Below are 17556 nucleotides of genomic sequence, written 5' to 3' on the forward strand. Positions count from 1 at the left end.
TGACTCCAATGACAATTGAGATAACACCAGTCAACGAGTGTATTATGAGACTAAGGATTCATCACTCCTTCGGTGTCATTTCCCTGGTCTCTGTCTCTGCTCCGACTGAGGCGAGTGATCTCACCGTGAAGGATGCATTCTACACCACGCTCGAGTCTGTGGTTGATCAGTGCGCCAGACAAGATACACTTTCTAGTCTTGGGGGATTTCAATGCATTGACTGGAACTGATAGGGGTTGTTATGAGACGTGTTGATCCCCATGGGTCAGGAACTATGAACCAGAATAGTACTAAGTTTCCTGACTTTGCAAGAAGTCATGGACTTGGGGAGGCTGGTTCATGGTTTCAGCGCCCACAAGCTCATCGCTGGACTTGGTATTCCAACGCTGGCGGTGTGGCAAAGGAGATTGATCATGTCCTCATTGATGGTCACTGTAGGTTGATCCAGAACTGCAGGGTCCACCGGAGTGCTCAGTTCCTCAATACGGACCTCTGAATTTTTGCAGCAACTCTGAAGTTGCACCTTAAATCCGAGGCTGGATGTTGGCAAGCTTAAGGATGAGAGGGTAGCTGAGGAGTTTGCGAACAAGTTGAGTGGAGATTTGCGGGGTCTGGGTGTTTTGGGGGGTCCTGAAAAGTTGTGGAGTGCCTTCAAGACCACCGTGCTTGATGTTGCCGGTGGATGTCTTGGAACTCACCGTAAGGCAAAGAAGAATTTTGTCTCAAGGGACACTGGATACCATTGTCCAGAGTCGCGGGGCCAGGCTTAATGGCAGAGCTGAGCTGTTCAGGGAGCTGAGGCGTAAAACTGTACGTGCACTGAGGGTGGACAAGGAGGCCTATGTGCGAGGAATCTGTGAGAGGGAAGAGCATCACCTGTGGACAGGTGATTCTCGTCCCGCTTACAGGGGAGTTCGCGCATTGCGTTCATCCAAGCCCATCCCTTGGAGCACTGCAGTTTGAGCAGAGGGTGGTAGGCTCTTGACAGAGGAGTCCAAAGTGAAGGCCCGCTGGGCCAGTTACTTTGAGCGGTTGTACCAGGCTGATCCACCAGCTGTCGAGTTGGACGTCAGGGGTGTTACAATCCCTGTTGCTGACTCTCCAATCAACTGTGGTCCACCTTCACTTGTGGAAACAGACTACGGTGAACCGGTTGAAATGGGGTAAAGCTCCAGGGATCTGTGGCATCCATGCTGAACTTCTCAAGGCTGGTGGAAATGCTGCACTCATGTCGTTGCATGCAGTTCTGTGCTCTGCCTGGAATGCAGGTATCATTCCAACTGACTGGAAGAGGGGCCTTGTCCCTCTCTGGAAAGGGAAGTGTGATCGCCAAGACTGTAACATCTACCGAGGGGTGACGCTGCTCTCAGTGCCGAGCAAGGTCTTTGCTTGGATAATTCTTGATTTGGTTCACTACCATCTCCTTGAGCACCAGCGTCCAGAGCAGTCAGGCTTTCCACCAAAGAGGTCAACGATTGACCGTATCCTTGCTCCTCGTGTCCTCATCGAATGCAGATGAGTGTTTTTCGGCAGGGGCTGCTTGCAGCCTATGTTGATCTCTGTAAAGTGTTCGATTCAGTGAATCGGGATGCCCTCTGGAGGATTCTTGGTCTTCGTGGGGTGCCACCAAAACTGATCGATCTGATGTCTGAACTCTACTCTGGTACTGAGAGTGCTGCGAGATGTGGTGGTGCCATCTCTGACTTGTGTCCAGTTGTTACTGGAGTTCGTCAGGGGTGTGTACTGGCCCCCACACTTTTCAGCGCTTATATGGACTTGATTCTTGGGAGGATGTCGGAGAGATCAAGCTGCGGTGCATCGTTTGGGAATGTCATGATCTTTGACCTTGATTTCGCAGATTATGCAGTCATCTTTGCGGAGACTTTAGATATCCTTTTGGGGGCCCTTGAGGTGCTGAAAGAGGAGTTGGAGCCGCTGGGATTACGGGTTTCCTGGGTCAAAACTAAGATCCAGGCTTTCAATGACATCTTGGATGCTGCTGTCCTATCTGTGCTCGTTTGTGGTGAGCATATTGAGGTCATGGAGAGATTCACTTTCCTTGGCAGTGATATTCATGTCTCTGTTGGCTGTGAGTCAGAGGTCAATAGACGTCTGGGTCGGGCCTGGGGAGTCATGGATTCACTGGATCATGGGGCGTAGTGCTGCCGGTACCTGTGCTGGAGGACAAAAGTCCGAATTTTCAGGTCCTTGGTGCTTCCAGTCTTGCTCCATGGATGTGAGACTTGGACTCTGACCAAGGATCTGAGACAGAGCCTTAATTCATTTGGTACCAGGTCTCTTCGGAGAATCCTTGGCTATTGCTGGTCGGACTTTGTGTCCAACGAGTGGTTGCTGAGAGAGACGCAAATGAGATTTGTTACCTGCATAGTCTGTGAGCGTCAGCTGCGGCTATATGGACATGTGGCTCGTTTTCCTGATGCTGATACTGCTCACCAGATTCTCTCAGCGAGGGAGTCTCGTGAGTGGAGGAGGCCAATGGGCCGACCACATGCCTTGTGGTTGCAGCAGGTTGATCTGCATCTCAAGGAGATGGGGACGGGCCTGGCATCTGCCTGGGGGATGGCCAGCCGGAGACCCCTGGAGTTCCGGCGGAAAGTGGACGCAGCGACGCGCTGCTCCGGCGCATGCTCCCATACCTGACCTGGCCTGTCCAATGTAACATGCAGTCTATTACCATTGGTTATTGTTCATATTCATTCTTCTGAGGTTGCCATTGTATTGCTGTCTCATTTGTATATAGTTTCAGAATTGTCTTTCCATCTTTCTTTCACCTGTTTCTTCTGTCAGATCTTTTCCTTTTCCACTCGTAAGGATCCAAATACTCGACTTAAACTTTTCTGTGATCTCTCCGATCTTTTAAAACAAAGATCTCTTGTTTTCTCCACTCTGCTGTCACTTTCTATCTCCACGTATACCCCTTTGAAATATTTGTCTAAATGTCTTTCCTCGCTTGTCACTTAAAGTTGGCATTAGGCTGCTTGATATTCTCTCTTGATGTGCCTTTGGTTTTCATCTCTCTTCTGTCTGTAATATTTATTGCCTCTCCTGCCAGCCATTTGGCCTCCCTCTTTCTGCTTGCTTTTGGGATGTTGTATTTGTCCTCTTTTACAATGTCTTCAACCATGGCACAGTTCTTCTGGCATTCTGTCAACCAAATGCAGCTTTGCAAAACGTTTTTGTTGTTTTAAGATCTTTATCGCTTGTTGCTTCGATAAATTTTCAAGGTCATATCTGGTTGGAGTCCTCTCCCTCCCACCCTGCTCAACCTTTCCCAATTTAACCTTTTTTTTCCACCTTTATCACATCAGATGAACCAATTGGAATGGAGGAAGGGCAGGAAACTTTTGCATTAAAGTTGGTGATCTCAAAGTCCAGCCGGGAGGATTTTCCATTGGCAGAGCTGGGAGGGTTGTGGGGTGAGTGGGAGAAAGCTGGGAGGGTCGATTGGGGGAAGGTGGGGAGTAATCCCGGAAAGGCTTGGGGTGAAGGAGGGGATTAGCTGGGAGGTGCTTGGGCTGAGGGGGACACAAGGGCTGAAAAGACACAGGCATGTAAGTGATGTGGTGGAGGGTACTGCCATGGAGTGGTTTGACACTGTTGATGGACCTGGATGATAATAGATTGTTGAATGTGAACATCCTCTGCAAATTTGACTTTTCAAGATTCCCAATTTGGAAATAAAGTACATGGAGATGGACATGAGTGGGTTGGAATGAATGGTGGTTGAAGGCTTGGAGGAAAGTGGTCCTGTCGGTATGGGAGTATCGAGACTGGTTTGGGAAATATTAAGCTTTGTGAAGAAGCAGAAAAATATCCTGCTGAAGAACCTGGGTGTTCCTGACATAAACAAGGAAAGTGAAGCATTTTAACACGTGACTAAAAGTTAAAGAGTGAAGCATTTCATTTGATGAAGATTCATTTTGTAAATATTAAGAAAAGAAAGGGACAAATAATTTAGTTGAGGAAGTACAAGCTGCAGGAAGTACAGACATTGATTTTATGATTTTTTTTTTCTTTCTCTTGAAGCGAGTAAGGGGAACGGATGAAGTTTAGGAAGCGGAAAGGACAATACTTGTGGTAAAGGCAGAGATATAATTTGAATGCCAACTAGTTGAGGCCTGGGCGAGTATGCCGGAGCCACAGATACACAAATTTGACCACTCAAGGTATGGTTTAATCTGAAAATATAACAGACATGCGTTTCCACCAACTTGGTTCTGCTTGCCAAGCAATTTTTACTTGCCTTTGCTGGCATGAATTCTCATTCAAATCGTCTTTTCAACATAATTTTCAGCATTTGTGAAAGCGGCCGGCAATTTCAAGATGGTTAACGTCAATTCTTGTTCATAAATGGAAATCGGATTCGCATAAATATAGGAATACGAGAAATATCTGTGGATGAGATGGATGTCTTGATTTCCTTTCATTTCCTGTTGATACAAGTGAGTGGCTGCAGTGGTTTTGCATATATGTGTATGTGTAATACATATAAATATTGTTGCGAACCCGGGGTTGGGCCGAGAAGACAATGAGGGGGGTGGGGGAGGGGTAGGGGGAGGGGATGGGGCAAACTACTTTGGGTTCCCATCAGACTCTCTGGAATCGCAGGCCGTCGCACACGGATAACTCCATGACGTGGCGGGTCGCGAATCGACCGTGAACGCCAATGACTCAACCACGTGACTTGGTGTCTTCCGTCTAATAGAAACTGGTTACCTAAAATGGTCATGTTGTCTAATTACCAGGGGACATGCCCTCATTACGCCTTGTTCAAACCGGATCACCTTACCGGATCAGATGCAGCCGAGCGTAACTGCCAAGGACGTACCAGCTCGGAAACAGATCATTGGGGGATAACGTCCCAGATAGGCTAGGATACGGACCATGCTGGATCAATGAAGGAAAAGACGAACATTCCCACATAAAGCATTTATTTACAAATAGCGAGGAATGGTATATGGTACAGTAAATGGGGTTTATTATCATGTCCAGCAGAGGATTGCAAGGAATTTGTGGGGTGCAACAAAAAGCAAGTAATTTACAAAAAGCAGACTTATCCCGTGATAATCTTCTCCGATCTTAATTTATGCGATGACAGGACGGTGCCAACACACACACACACACACACACACACACACACACACACACACACACACACACACACACACACACACACACACACACACACACACACACACACACACACACACACACACACACACACACACACACACACACACACACACACACACACACACACACACACACCGACCCGACGAAGATTAGTTAGCGAGAAGGAAGGAGAGCAGATGAGAACTAACGGCCTCTCAATAAAAGGAAAGGGTTGGAATGAAAATCAGGATTGAATGGAACATAGAGATATAATTAGACCTAGCTATAAGACCCACTCAACGCACTTCATCCCGTTAACCCATTAGACATGAGTGAAAGGTCTGACTGCACAAAGATTAATGCGATAACTGCCTGGGGATCACTGAATGTTGGGTGCCATTGCCTTAGAGGCATGCGGTTTTTCAGAACTGCAACAATCTATATATATATATATATATATATATATATATATATATATATATATATATATATATATATTCATAATTTTGTTAGTTGGAATTTCATATTTCATCGGAAAGTTAGGATTGCAGGGAGGAGGAGGAGGAGGAGGAGGAGGAGGAGGAGGAGGAGGAGGAGGAGGAGGAGATTGGGACCATACTCTGTGCCGAGCATTGGTGCTGCTTAAGCAGTCTCCTTGGCTATTGGGCACAATCCTGGACGGGTCGTCACTCTGACACAGTATACCAGCATGCTGGCACTCATTTTGCCGACCTCGGAAGGATGACAGGCTGAGTTAACCCCACCTGGTATTAATTCAACAGCTGAGCAGGATTTGAACTCAGGACCCAAGGATCCCAAACCATAAAGCCAACACCAGGCATGTTGCAGTAGGTTGATCAGCATCTCAAGGAGATGGGGATGGCCTAGGCTTCTGTTTGGCGAATGGTCAGACTGAGGCTCCTGGAGTCCCAGCGGAAAGTGGATGCAGCGATGCGCTGTGTTATCTTTGGGATAATATTTCATTTCATAATCAATGTGCTCTCCACTTCCATCTCAGGTTCATAATGTATGGCTTGATTGGCTTTACAGCACATACTCCAGCATAATTGGCACAATGGGATTCAAAATCGGAGCAAACTTTTTCAAAATTTCTAACCAAACTATACATTATTATCTTTGGGAACCTGTGAGGACCAGCTTGCTATGCAAATGACTGCTGAATTCTGTTGAATGATGCAATGTTCCTCGGCCCTCTTGAGCTCCTGACTACTTACAAAGCTTTTGTCCGTAGCCTGATGGAGTACTGCTCTCCCCTCTGGGCTGGTGCTCCTGCCTCCCACCTTTCTCGGCTTCACGCTGTCGAAACCAGGGCTTTTAAGATCATTGGCATCTCCCGCAATGAAGCTGAGTCTTTGGGCCTCTCACTCAATCACCGCAGGTTGGTCGGTGGTCTTTCTGTCTTCTACCGACTCCTCTCCAGCCTTGCCCCCCCTGCTCTCTCTGCGATTTGTCCCAACCACATTTCCACAGGGCGCTCAAGGTCCGCCAACAACCCCCTTCTGGTAAAACTACCAAAATCACGAATCACTGCTCATCTTCACTCTTTCATTCCTCTTTTTTCCCGCCTTTGGAATAAACTTCCTCACTCTATTCTTTCCCATTCTTCCCTCCAGGCTTTCAAAACAGCTGTTCACCACCACCTCTTATCTTCCCCCACCCAAATCCTCGATCTTTTCTACCCCCGATAATCCACCCAAGCCCACTTCCTTCAATTCTCCTGCTTTCCTTCCTGAAAGTCCCTGTAATGTCCATCTTCTCTTCGCCATGTTCCCCGTCCCATCCCCATCCCTCTCCCTTCCACAGTTCACCTAATGTGTCTGTTCCCCACTGTTTTGTCCCTTCCACTCCCGCCCCTCTTGTCTCATGCCTCCTTGCTGTGAGTTGTGTGTTAGCTCTCATACGAGCCTCGACCAAGGTATACAAAAAAAAAAAAAAAAAAAAAAAAATGTTAAAGGTCCAAGTGCAATGAAAATTGCGTAAACTTAAAAAAAATTATTATTATGATTATAATGAATTGTAAGTAATACACTGAAAACAAAACATGTTTTTTGAGGTGTTGAAGGTTAAAAAACAAAGAAGAACCACCTGTCATGTACCGCCCCTAAAACTTCTGGATGGAACCCTCATCAATTTCGTTGTCTGTGACACCATCCCGGGAATGACTGTTTCAGTACTTTCTTCGTTTGTACGCAGCGCATGGCTGTGGAGGAGCATTATTGGCTGAGGGCACGGCTGTGCTGTTAATTCATCGCCCTCTGCTGGTTGGGGGCAGGAATTTGGAATTTGGCTATGGTGCCACGAAGAGAACACCTTCTCTTCGTGGAGGACACCATGGGATCCTGAACGTCCACCAATAAATGCGGGCAGACAAGATGCCCGTATAAACATACATTTGAGGGACGTAACACTCATTAATGAATCGCCCTGCCTGTGAAACACCAGGATGACCGTTCATACCTGGGTCAGCAATTGAACCCATGTAAGACAGTTTCGAGGTGAGTGCGCGTGCCTCTGGGCCATCCTGTCAGCCTGTTTCAGTACTGTAATCGATGCTTTTGTGCATCGTCGACGCAGTTTTGATGAACTCCGTTAATAAATTGCAGCACAACTCGTTTCAGAATCGTCGACGTCGCCAAGTTAATTTGAGGAAGTTTGCTCCGATTTAGAATCCCATTGTGCCAATTATTCTGGAGTATGTGCTGTAAAGCCAATCAAGCCATACATTATGAACCTGAGATGGAAGTGGAGAGCACATTGATTATGAAATCCTGCATGTTTGTGACAATAGGGAGACCCTGAAGAGAGATTCGGAAATAATAACAGGTAAGAGGTATTGATTTATAAATCATTAATCCGAGTTGGAATGGTCTCGTTAAGTTGTATTTCAATGTAAGTTTTCTGTCATTGTTGTAGTTGTGAAACATTGAACGTGCTCATTTTAATAGCAAAAGCCGAGGGGATACAATTACCATTGAACATTGCATGAGTTGGTCTTGCACGCGGTTTATTTCCTGTGACCCATGAGTTAAGAATGTTAGCCTGACCCTTCACATTTTCACTCAGGGCTTTTAAAGCTTGTTACCTTGCCTGCTGTGCATTCATTTTGGCCTGTGGCACACCGCAAACCTGACCGGCTTTTTTATTTTTATTTTTTAAAATCCAGGCTGTACCATCGGGGGCACATCTGAAACTACAAGGGCACTCGGTGGAGTGCGTACCTCCGCCACGCAGTGCCTGATTCACGAGAACTTATCGGGCCTAATACATTTTTGAAATACCATTCAATATATTATTTTTGGATATCGTGCTATTTATCATTTTTACCCTCTCTCTCAATGGTGAAGAATCACTGAAAATTTTTTAGTATCCGGATCTTCACTAAAATCTAATCAGTTCGTCCGTGTCATACACCAAACCTGCCCACAAAATTTCATCCGAATCCGTGCACAACTTTTTGAGATATCCTGCCCACAAACAAACAGACAGACAAACAAACAGAAAGGGGGTGAAAACATAACCTTCACCTTCGGTGGCGGTGGTAATGAACTGGAATTTTCGTTTCACAGTTTTAATTTGCTTCTAAGAAGTGAGTAAGGCAAAGGAGAATTGCGAAGCTATCTGTATAATAATAATCTCCGGTCGGTCGGTCTGTCTCTCCGTTTGGAGAGGAGCTTCCCACATTCAGGGAGGGCTTCAAAATTACATCTCCGCCATTTTCTTCGCTCCGTATAGCCTATTTCGTAAGGCTCACACTTTCTTACACGCACGGCTTTATATTAACTTTAACTTGATATCCGATTTCATTTTTCATGGTCGCTAACATGGTTTAAGACTTGGTTGCAAAAAAAAAACTGGAAGAAAATTAGTATTTTTGGGCAAAAATTATATTACAGGCCTTAATTTCACTTAAAATTAAAGTCCATTCAGACTGCCTTATGCCTATATCTTAACTCTAATTCACCTTCTGATTTCGTTTTTTTTTGTAGTCATTAAGATGGTTCAAGTTTGTTGCAGCAAAAGGTGAGAAAATCGGAAAAATATTGGCATTTTTACACAAAAATACACTCCAATCGTTTTGAATGTATCTGGTCAGATGCGATGTGGGGAGGGGGAGTTATCGTTAAGTTACCTTTTGAAGAAACAAAGGTATGTTTTGATTCCAACTCGTGCAAAGAAAATGAAGTAATGCATGTTGGCAATCGCGGTATTATATTATACACCGCCCAAAGAAGGTACGTTTTCATCATGCAGAGGAAAGAACATCGTGAAGTCTTCAATGAAAATAGAAAAAGATCTTTTGGTTTTCACATTAGTTTTCAACGCTGAATCGTGTGCAAGTGCAGGATTTATAAACTAACTGTATTTCTCATGTGCATGGACATGGAGTTCACATTACGTAAAGGAGGGGAAATTCGTGAGATTTGTTTTTTTTACTTCTTCTTTTAGAATTTACTTACACTTACAGAAGAATATTTTCAATCTTTAATTTACAAAAAAATGTCCTTTTGTGTGCTGTACATGAACGAAAAGAGTAATTTCGGTTTTTGCCGCACAGAAGGGTGTCATGCCCATATATAGTGCCTGCAATACTTTTTCCCAGGAACTTTTCCAGTTGAGCTGTATTCTTTCGACAGTCATCACACGAAAATATTTAATTCTTTAGATGTCGTCACACAAAAGTGCAAATCTGAGGTGCTCTTTGATCCCGGAGTAGCACAAGCATAAAGCTCCTGTGTGAAGCAGACGTCGACATGTCGTCGTCGTCACACGTCTTGAGCATCGTAAAAGTAAATTATTATTTCAAATAATCAATCCCATTGTGTTTACTTTATGGCCTACCAGGATAGCTTAGACTTTTAAAGGAATGCACATTTGGCTTTGAGCTACCTTGCCAGGGTTGGAGTTCCAACCCAGCTCTAAACTACCACCCTGGCATTTGGCATGCAGGGTGAGGCATCGATCGGGGGGACGTTAAACTGGAGAACTGCCATTTCCAAAATTAATAAAAGAATGGGGGAACAGAATGAAACAGCTGATGAACATCATCAAAGATTTTAACAGGATGCATCAATAAAACGAATGAGGCAAGAGAATGAGATGGCTGAGCAACGAAGACTTTTGGAGGGCAATGCGTGCTCGGCAAACATGTACAACAGCATCCGTAATGAATTGGACGAAGTTTCTGACATTGTCCATAGCAGAATTGCGGTCCTCTGACCTCACCAGGCATGTTCTGTTTTGCAAAACATTTCACAAATGAATCACCAGAAAAAGGAAATGAATTTACACCGTGTTGCTCCAAGGGGGAAGTTCAATCACATCCACTATTTGCCATACCGGCTCGACTGCAACAACTTTATCAATGTAATGATGGAAAATATTGCAATTTCCGAGTCGATATCCAAAGTTGCAATTCGGTTTTGCTCCAAATGCAGCCATTTCAGATATCTGGGATTTATAAACAAACTGTATTTACACATGATGTATTCACATATCATGTGAAGTAAATAAATTGTGGACATTACATCGTTTCTGGATCTGATGAATTGCGAGAACCCATTTTGGAAGAATCTATGTAAAGCGTCTAACGCAAGATGTCCAAATATCATAACTGTTTATGTCCGTGGGTTTCCCACAGGTGCGCCACGAGTACTGTATATACTGTTGGACCCCACTGTTTGTGGGGGATAAGTTCCTGAAAAATGTCACGAATGTTGGGTCATTGTTAAAATTTATTAATTTTTTTTAACATGGTCTAGGCTCATGGAAGAGTGGTTACACAACAAATCAGGCCAAGACATGAAAAAGGGGAAAAAGCAACAGCAACGTGGAGGGAAAAAGCAGTCGGAGACTGACAAACGAAGGATGCAGGTCACGATGAGGGGTAAGGGAGAATGCAAAGGGTGGACACTTATGGATACATAAGCAAAATTGTTTTCACCAGTTTGTGATTTATTAATTTTTTTTTTTGGCACGTTCTGAGGAGAGGGAAGAGGCTGTTTCCTGTCTGTCAGAAGAATGAGGGATGTCACAGCAGAGAGTGGAGTCATCAGCAAATCGACAAAGATGATTTTCCAGAGAGGCATTGAGATCATTGATGAAGATTAGAAATAATATGGGGCCGAGAATGATACCTTTAGGTACTCCAGCCTCGATGAGGAGAGGAGATGAAAGGGTTCCGAGAGGGGAAGAATTCAGTAATCAGAGAGTGTACTTGTCCTTGGATTCCATAGCCAGACAGTTTGGAGAGCAATGCAGGATGCCAGACTGTATCAAAAGCTCGAGATATGTCCAGAGAGACGGCCCTGATCTCATGTCTGACATTGAGGGCCTCTACCATTGTTGGGAGAGTAGAAGAAGGGAGAGACATCTCCAAGGTTGAGTGACCAGGTCTGAATCCGAATTGATGATCTGAGATGAGGATGTTGGAGAAAAGGAATTATTTTGTCAACTGTGATGATGGATTCCATGGCCTGGCTAATGATTGGAAGTACAGTAAGCTAAATGGGCTGTAATTTAGGGGATCTGTTTTTGCACCTTATTTATGTAATGCTGTGATCGTGGCTGATTTCCAATTTCCCAGGTGGCTTTGGAAGACCAGTCCTGAAGTGTTTAGGCAAAAGAAAAAAAAACCCCAAAAAACCAACAAATGTCAAGTCAGGTCGTACTTCATGATGGGGCTCACAAATCTGCGAACAGGTTTATTTATGGTGAACTTCCAGATCCAGGTTAAAATGTGGTAATCTTCAAGGGCAACTTCCCTCGTATGTCCTTGTTGAGCATGGATTTATTTATTTATTTATTTTGTCAGTCATTGGTCAAAATGTTCGATGTATTTTTTACTCTGACACTTCTATTGTGTGCACATGAAATGCTTTTTCTTGCTGTGTGGTATGTTTATTATTATTATTATTATTATTATTTTTTTAATTTTCTTTCCTTTGTTTGCTTGTTCCTTTGGGTTGTTTGTTTTTCCACCGAAAGCTAAATGTTTTACATTCATTGCCAAAGCCTTTTATGATTTCATTGCGGTGCCATTCCAGATAATTTTTATTTTTGACCTTTCTGCCAGGTGATTTCATTTCTGATGCTTATGCCATTGATGTGAGTACACCGGTAATTCCTGGGGAAGCTGTCTTGGCACAGACTGCAGATAATTATCCGACTCGGGAGGCCATCTTGCCCGCCAGCAACCAAGATACTGGTGAGAACCACCCCCCCCCCAACACCCCATCTTATAGACAAGCAGCAATTTGTAAAACATTAATTCATCGGTAATTTTAAGCAAATTATGTAACAATGATAAATATTTGTATTTTTGTTCCAGAACAAATTGTTGTGCACGCATCTCAGGAACAGGTTTTGCTTTCTGACGTTTCTATCCCAAAGCCAATTGCAGGTGAGGGCCTTTTGCCATGATGCATTTAAATTGCTTTGGAGGAGTGGGTGTCTTGATGCTGTCTTTACATTAAGATTAGTTTGCCTTTCTAACAGTTGGTTTAATAATAATAATAATATATATTTTTTCCTGTTTATTTTTGTTCTTTATTTGTTTGTTTGTTTGTCAACATATGTCACAATAGTTTATTAACATAGATTTTGACCAAGTTATTTTTGGTGGAGTGGAGGCTCACCATTTTTTTTTTCTGTACTAATTTTATTGCATTTTTCTATAACTTTTGACCCAAGCATGGTCCTTTCATCAATTGTTGGTCTATGTGATATTGGAATAGTCGATCGCTGCACCTCACTCCTTTTGCATACAGTGTGCATTTTTCATTCCTCCAACACGTTTCCCTTCCCTCTCAGTTGGTTTTCAATGTGGATTAAAACCTGAATATTGTTCCATCAACTGTGGGACTTGGTGGACAGGTTGGGTTTCAATTTTGGGCCTTAAAAAAGGGCTAAAAACGACATATAGCATGATATTTCAAAAACGTACTGGGCCCGATATGTTCTCGTGGATCAGACATCATATGGCGGAGGTATGCACTCCACCAAGTGCCTTGTCGTTTAATTTGTGATGTTTATTTTTGGCTGCTGTTGACCTTTTCTGTATATTTTGTTGAAGCCCAGGAACCTAACTCCTTTATTCCCATATAATGGGGCAGATAACAGCAATTTTTGAGAGGAATCGTGCAAATGATGATACAACCATCAAATTTGGCACATTTGTTCTCCAGGGGATTCTAATCAAATCTGCCTGATTGGCCATTTGAAAATCCAAATTTTGAAAAATTTGAAAAAAAAAAAAAAACCTTCAAAAAACTCAAGATCATGAATCAATGTTGGATGCTGGCTGAGATTGGTGAATGTTTCAGAAACATCATCAAAGACGTTCCAAGTCTGCCATGCAGTTTTCTTCCCTTTACCGCGGAAGGCAGACACGACGTCACATCCAGTGGATGCATGGAAGTATGGGATCCCTCTCGCTTTCTCAGGCCCCATTGCAGAAACTACCTCATGGACTAGAATCCATCGTGCCTTGGCTCCTTGGCCAAAGGCAATCCACATGTTTTCAAGACCAAGTTCCTGTAAGGATGGCAGTACAGATATTGCTAAGACTAGTCCGTCCGAGTCATTGGACTTGCTACCATCCGTCGTTGCATCCCTGGCATGTACAAATATTCGAGTGTCAGCTTCTTCATGACAACATGGAGACACAGCATCCAGTGACTTCCTTGTGTTGCTCATGGCATCTTCTCCTTTTGTGACAATGACTGTGCTTGTCGTCTGTGCTTCATGGCCTCTCGTACATGGCACCATTGGATTCCACCTTTTGGATGATGTCTTCTTTAGCATAGTCATCAGATATCTTTGAAGTGCGTGGAGGTAGGGCATTGATAAGTGCTGAGCCATCAATGATGACTGCATCTCCCCTTGGTTCTCTGTCTGGGATGTTCACTTGCTCTTTAAGAATTTCAGTCAGCTGTGACTTCAAATTTTGGATTTTCAAATGGCCAATTGGGCAGATTTGATCAGAAAGCCCTGCAGAATTTGCACGATTTTTCTACTCTCTACGACACTAATAGGAGATTGGCTTTAACTGTTGTGGGTTTGAATATCGTGGCACTTTTCAGGAGCGTATCATCTGATCGAGCGTACTCGGCATTTTGCCTCTCGATGGCAGACATCTACAGTGGTTGCCAGTCCTATTGTAGATCGCGGTGTTCGCTTGAACCAGTCTCCCCCCTAAGGCGGAGTGCACTTCATACCGTTCTGCAAGTATATTAGCAGTCGCTAATTCGTGCCTCATCTACCCGCTGCCATAGATGATTTTCTGACCTCGAATGGCTCAAATATCCCAGCAAGCTGGTGGATATCAGCTCTGTTCACCTCAGTGTGACCTTAAAGAAGTCACACGTGGTCACCTTTTGGCAAGATACGGGTCACCCTGCAGGTGACATTGGTTTTTTATTTTTTTGTTTGTTTGTCTGTAATCACATATAAAAAATTCTGCAGAGCAAAGTTATCAATGGAAATTTTTGTAACTTCGCATATCAGAGGCCTATAGAGGTCCCTTTCAGCGCATAAAATTTTGAAGGTCAAGGTCAAAGGTCAAGGTCACTTTGTCGCAAATCAGGGGAGTCGACGAAACCCTTATTTTTTTAGTAATTTTGATCGGATAGTCTTCAAACTTCATGGGAATATAGTTCATGGTCCGGTGCTCAGCTGATTAATTTTTGGTGGCGATTGGCCTTGACCTTCATGTTTTTTTTTGCCTGTAATCACATATAAATCACTCTGCACAGTTATCATTGGAAATTTTTGTAACTTCGCATATCAGAGGCCGATAGGAGGTCCCTTTCAGCGCATAAAATTTTGAAGGTCAAGGTCAAAGGTCAAGGTCACTTTGCAAATCAGGGGAGTCGACGAAACCCTTATTTTTTTTTAGTAATTTTAATCTAATCGTCTCCAAACTTTATGGGAATGTAGTATATGGTCTGGCACTCAGCTGATTAGTTTTTGGTGGCGATTGGCCTTGACCTTCATGGTTAGCACCTGAGGTCAAACATATTTGACCCCAAGGTCAAATTTTCAAGTTTTAGGAACCATATCGTGTAGTACCTCAAATTGAACACCTCGATGAGTGCTTTCTAGATATGTCAAGCTTGAGACATTATGACGTCATTTGGTGATGTTATGAGGCAAACACATTTTTCATGGTTACTGTAGAACGATTCTCATCGGAATCTCTCGTAGGCAGATATTCCTCAAGGAGTCGCTCCTGGTGGATAGCAGTTCTGTTCACCTCAGTGTGACCTTAAAGAAGTCACATGTGGTCACCTTTTTGGCAAGATATGGGTCACCCTGCAGGTGACATTGGTTTATTTTTTGTTTGTTTGTTTTTTTTTCCTCCTCCCCCCTGGATTTTCCCACTTGCTTCTCTTGGCTGCAGTGTTGGGCAGTCGTATGGTAGCAAGTCAATATGTGCAGCTTTTTAAAGTATTAATGCAAGATTTCATGGTAAACACCATTTCGTGTTCTGCCATTTGGAGCCAAAAAAGTTGAAGCTTTTGAAGTTCCTATTCGAGAGGTGTGAGCATGAGAAATTAATAATAAAATAATAAAAACCAATGTCACCTGCAGGGTGACCACATCTTGCCAAAAGGTGACCACGTGTGACTTCTTTAAGGTCACACTGAGGTGAACAGAGCTGCTATCCACCAGGAGTGACTCCTTGAGGAATATCTGCCTACGAGAGATTCCAATGAGAATCGTTCTACAGAGTAACCATGAAAAATATGCGTTTGCCTCATAACGTCACCAAATGACGTCATCATGTCTCAAGCTTGACATATCTAGAAAGCACTCATTGAGGTGTTCAATTTGAGGTATTACACGATATGGTACCTAAGATTTCCAAATTTGACCTTGGGGTCAAAAACTTTCGACCTCCAGCGCTAACCATGAAGGTCAAGGCCAATCACCAAAAATTAATCAGCTGAGCGCCAGACCATGAACTATATTCCCATGAAGTTTGAAGACGATCCGATCAAAATTACTCAAAAAATAAGGGTTTCGTCGACTCCCCTGATTTGCGACAAAGTGACCTTGACCTTTGACCTTGACCTTGAAAATTTGATGTGCTGAAAGGGACCTCTATAGGCCTCTGATATGCGAAGTTACAAAAATTTCCAATGATAACTGTGCTCTGCAGAGTGATCGATACGTGATTACAGACAAAAAAAAAATAAAAAATAAAAAAAACATACAAGCTGACTAACATATCTTGCAAAAACTTTGTTTTGGCAAGATAATAATGGATGTTTTATTTTGTTTATACATTCTTGAGGCTTGCGGAAGAGCAAGAACACAACAGACAATGAGTTCACGGGAGCAACAGGAGTTGATACAAAAAGTGGAATCTGAATCCAAAAAATTGCTCCTGGTGTTCCTCGGTGGTGTAAAATAAATTCAGGTATACAATAATTCCTTATAAAAGAGGAAAAAAAAAAACTGAATTTTGGTCCATTTTAGCTGATGTCCTGCATTATTATTGTCCTGTCCTATTATTCAATTATTGGGTGAGATAATAAAATCGCTTTTTCCAAATTTTTTTCGATGCAACTCGAGATTTCGACATAATTATTTAGGCTGTGAGTTCCGATCATCAAATATTGTATCAGATTTTGAATATTAGCTTTTAAAAAGCCGAAACGATACATTATTCAATCTTGTCAGGAGCCAATCATATTGCACCTCACCTCACAGCCAATCAGCGTAAACCGCAAATGGCCGAGTGTGCGTGTGCGTGCGTTTGTACGTGCTCACATACCTACGCCGTTTTTCCATTGATAAAAGGCAATTCAAAAACAATTAATGTTTGGGGATGGATATTTTGCAACCAATGTTTTTAATACATATTCTTTTATTTTAATTTCTATTTATTTATTTATTTATTTATTTATTCTATTATCATTATTATTACTATTATTATTTTATATATATTTTTTATTTTTTGGGGGGCTTTGGAAAACCTGAATTTTTGGTTGCACATTTTCGTACCAAATTGCTATTTTTCTATGTCCGGCTTAAACCTTTGAATTGATGTGACTCATGTTATCTTTTCCTTTTAGAAAATGCACTTCCATCATTGCCTTCCTGTTGATGCAAATGTTTCATTTACCACAAGTGCAAATAATGGAACTTTAATTTTTGTTTTATTCTGCTAAAAAGGGTTTCAATTTTGAGCAAAAAAAAAACTTTTGTCTCATATAATCTTGTGTATATTTATTTATTTGATGCACAAAGCACTGCTTACATTAGGGCTCACAAGGTGTAGTTGTAAAAACAAGCAACTTGGAATGTTGCAAATTTATTAATGACAAACTGAACTTATCTTGACTTTGATCTCTTGAACACTACTTTCCATTTCGGTATGTTTGGCAGACGTTCATA

At 42.8% G+C, this 17556-nt stretch overlaps 1 protein-coding gene across 14 annotated transcripts in view; it reads left to right on the forward strand.

The window, feature by feature from the left end:
• LOC147029528 (uncharacterized) overlaps positions 1-17556 on the forward strand; it is a 195320-nt gene that overhangs the window by 83106 nt on the left and 94658 nt on the right. For all 14 annotated transcript variants that reach the window (XM_085872647.1, XM_085872638.1, XM_085872637.1 and 11 more), the window contains 2 exons: positions 12227-12358; positions 12482-12553. In XM_085872647.1, coding sequence (XP_085728773.1) covers positions 12227-12358; positions 12482-12553 — 204 coding nt within the window. The remainder of the gene's footprint in view (positions 1-12226; positions 12359-12481; positions 12554-17556) is intronic.

The sequence above is a fragment of the Eptatretus burgeri genome, chromosome 3 (assembly GCF_056783735.1).
Source record: "Eptatretus burgeri isolate ZD-2024b chromosome 3, Ebu_testis_v1, whole genome shotgun sequence".
Taxonomy (NCBI): Eukaryota; Metazoa; Chordata; class Myxini; order Myxiniformes; family Myxinidae; genus Eptatretus; species Eptatretus burgeri.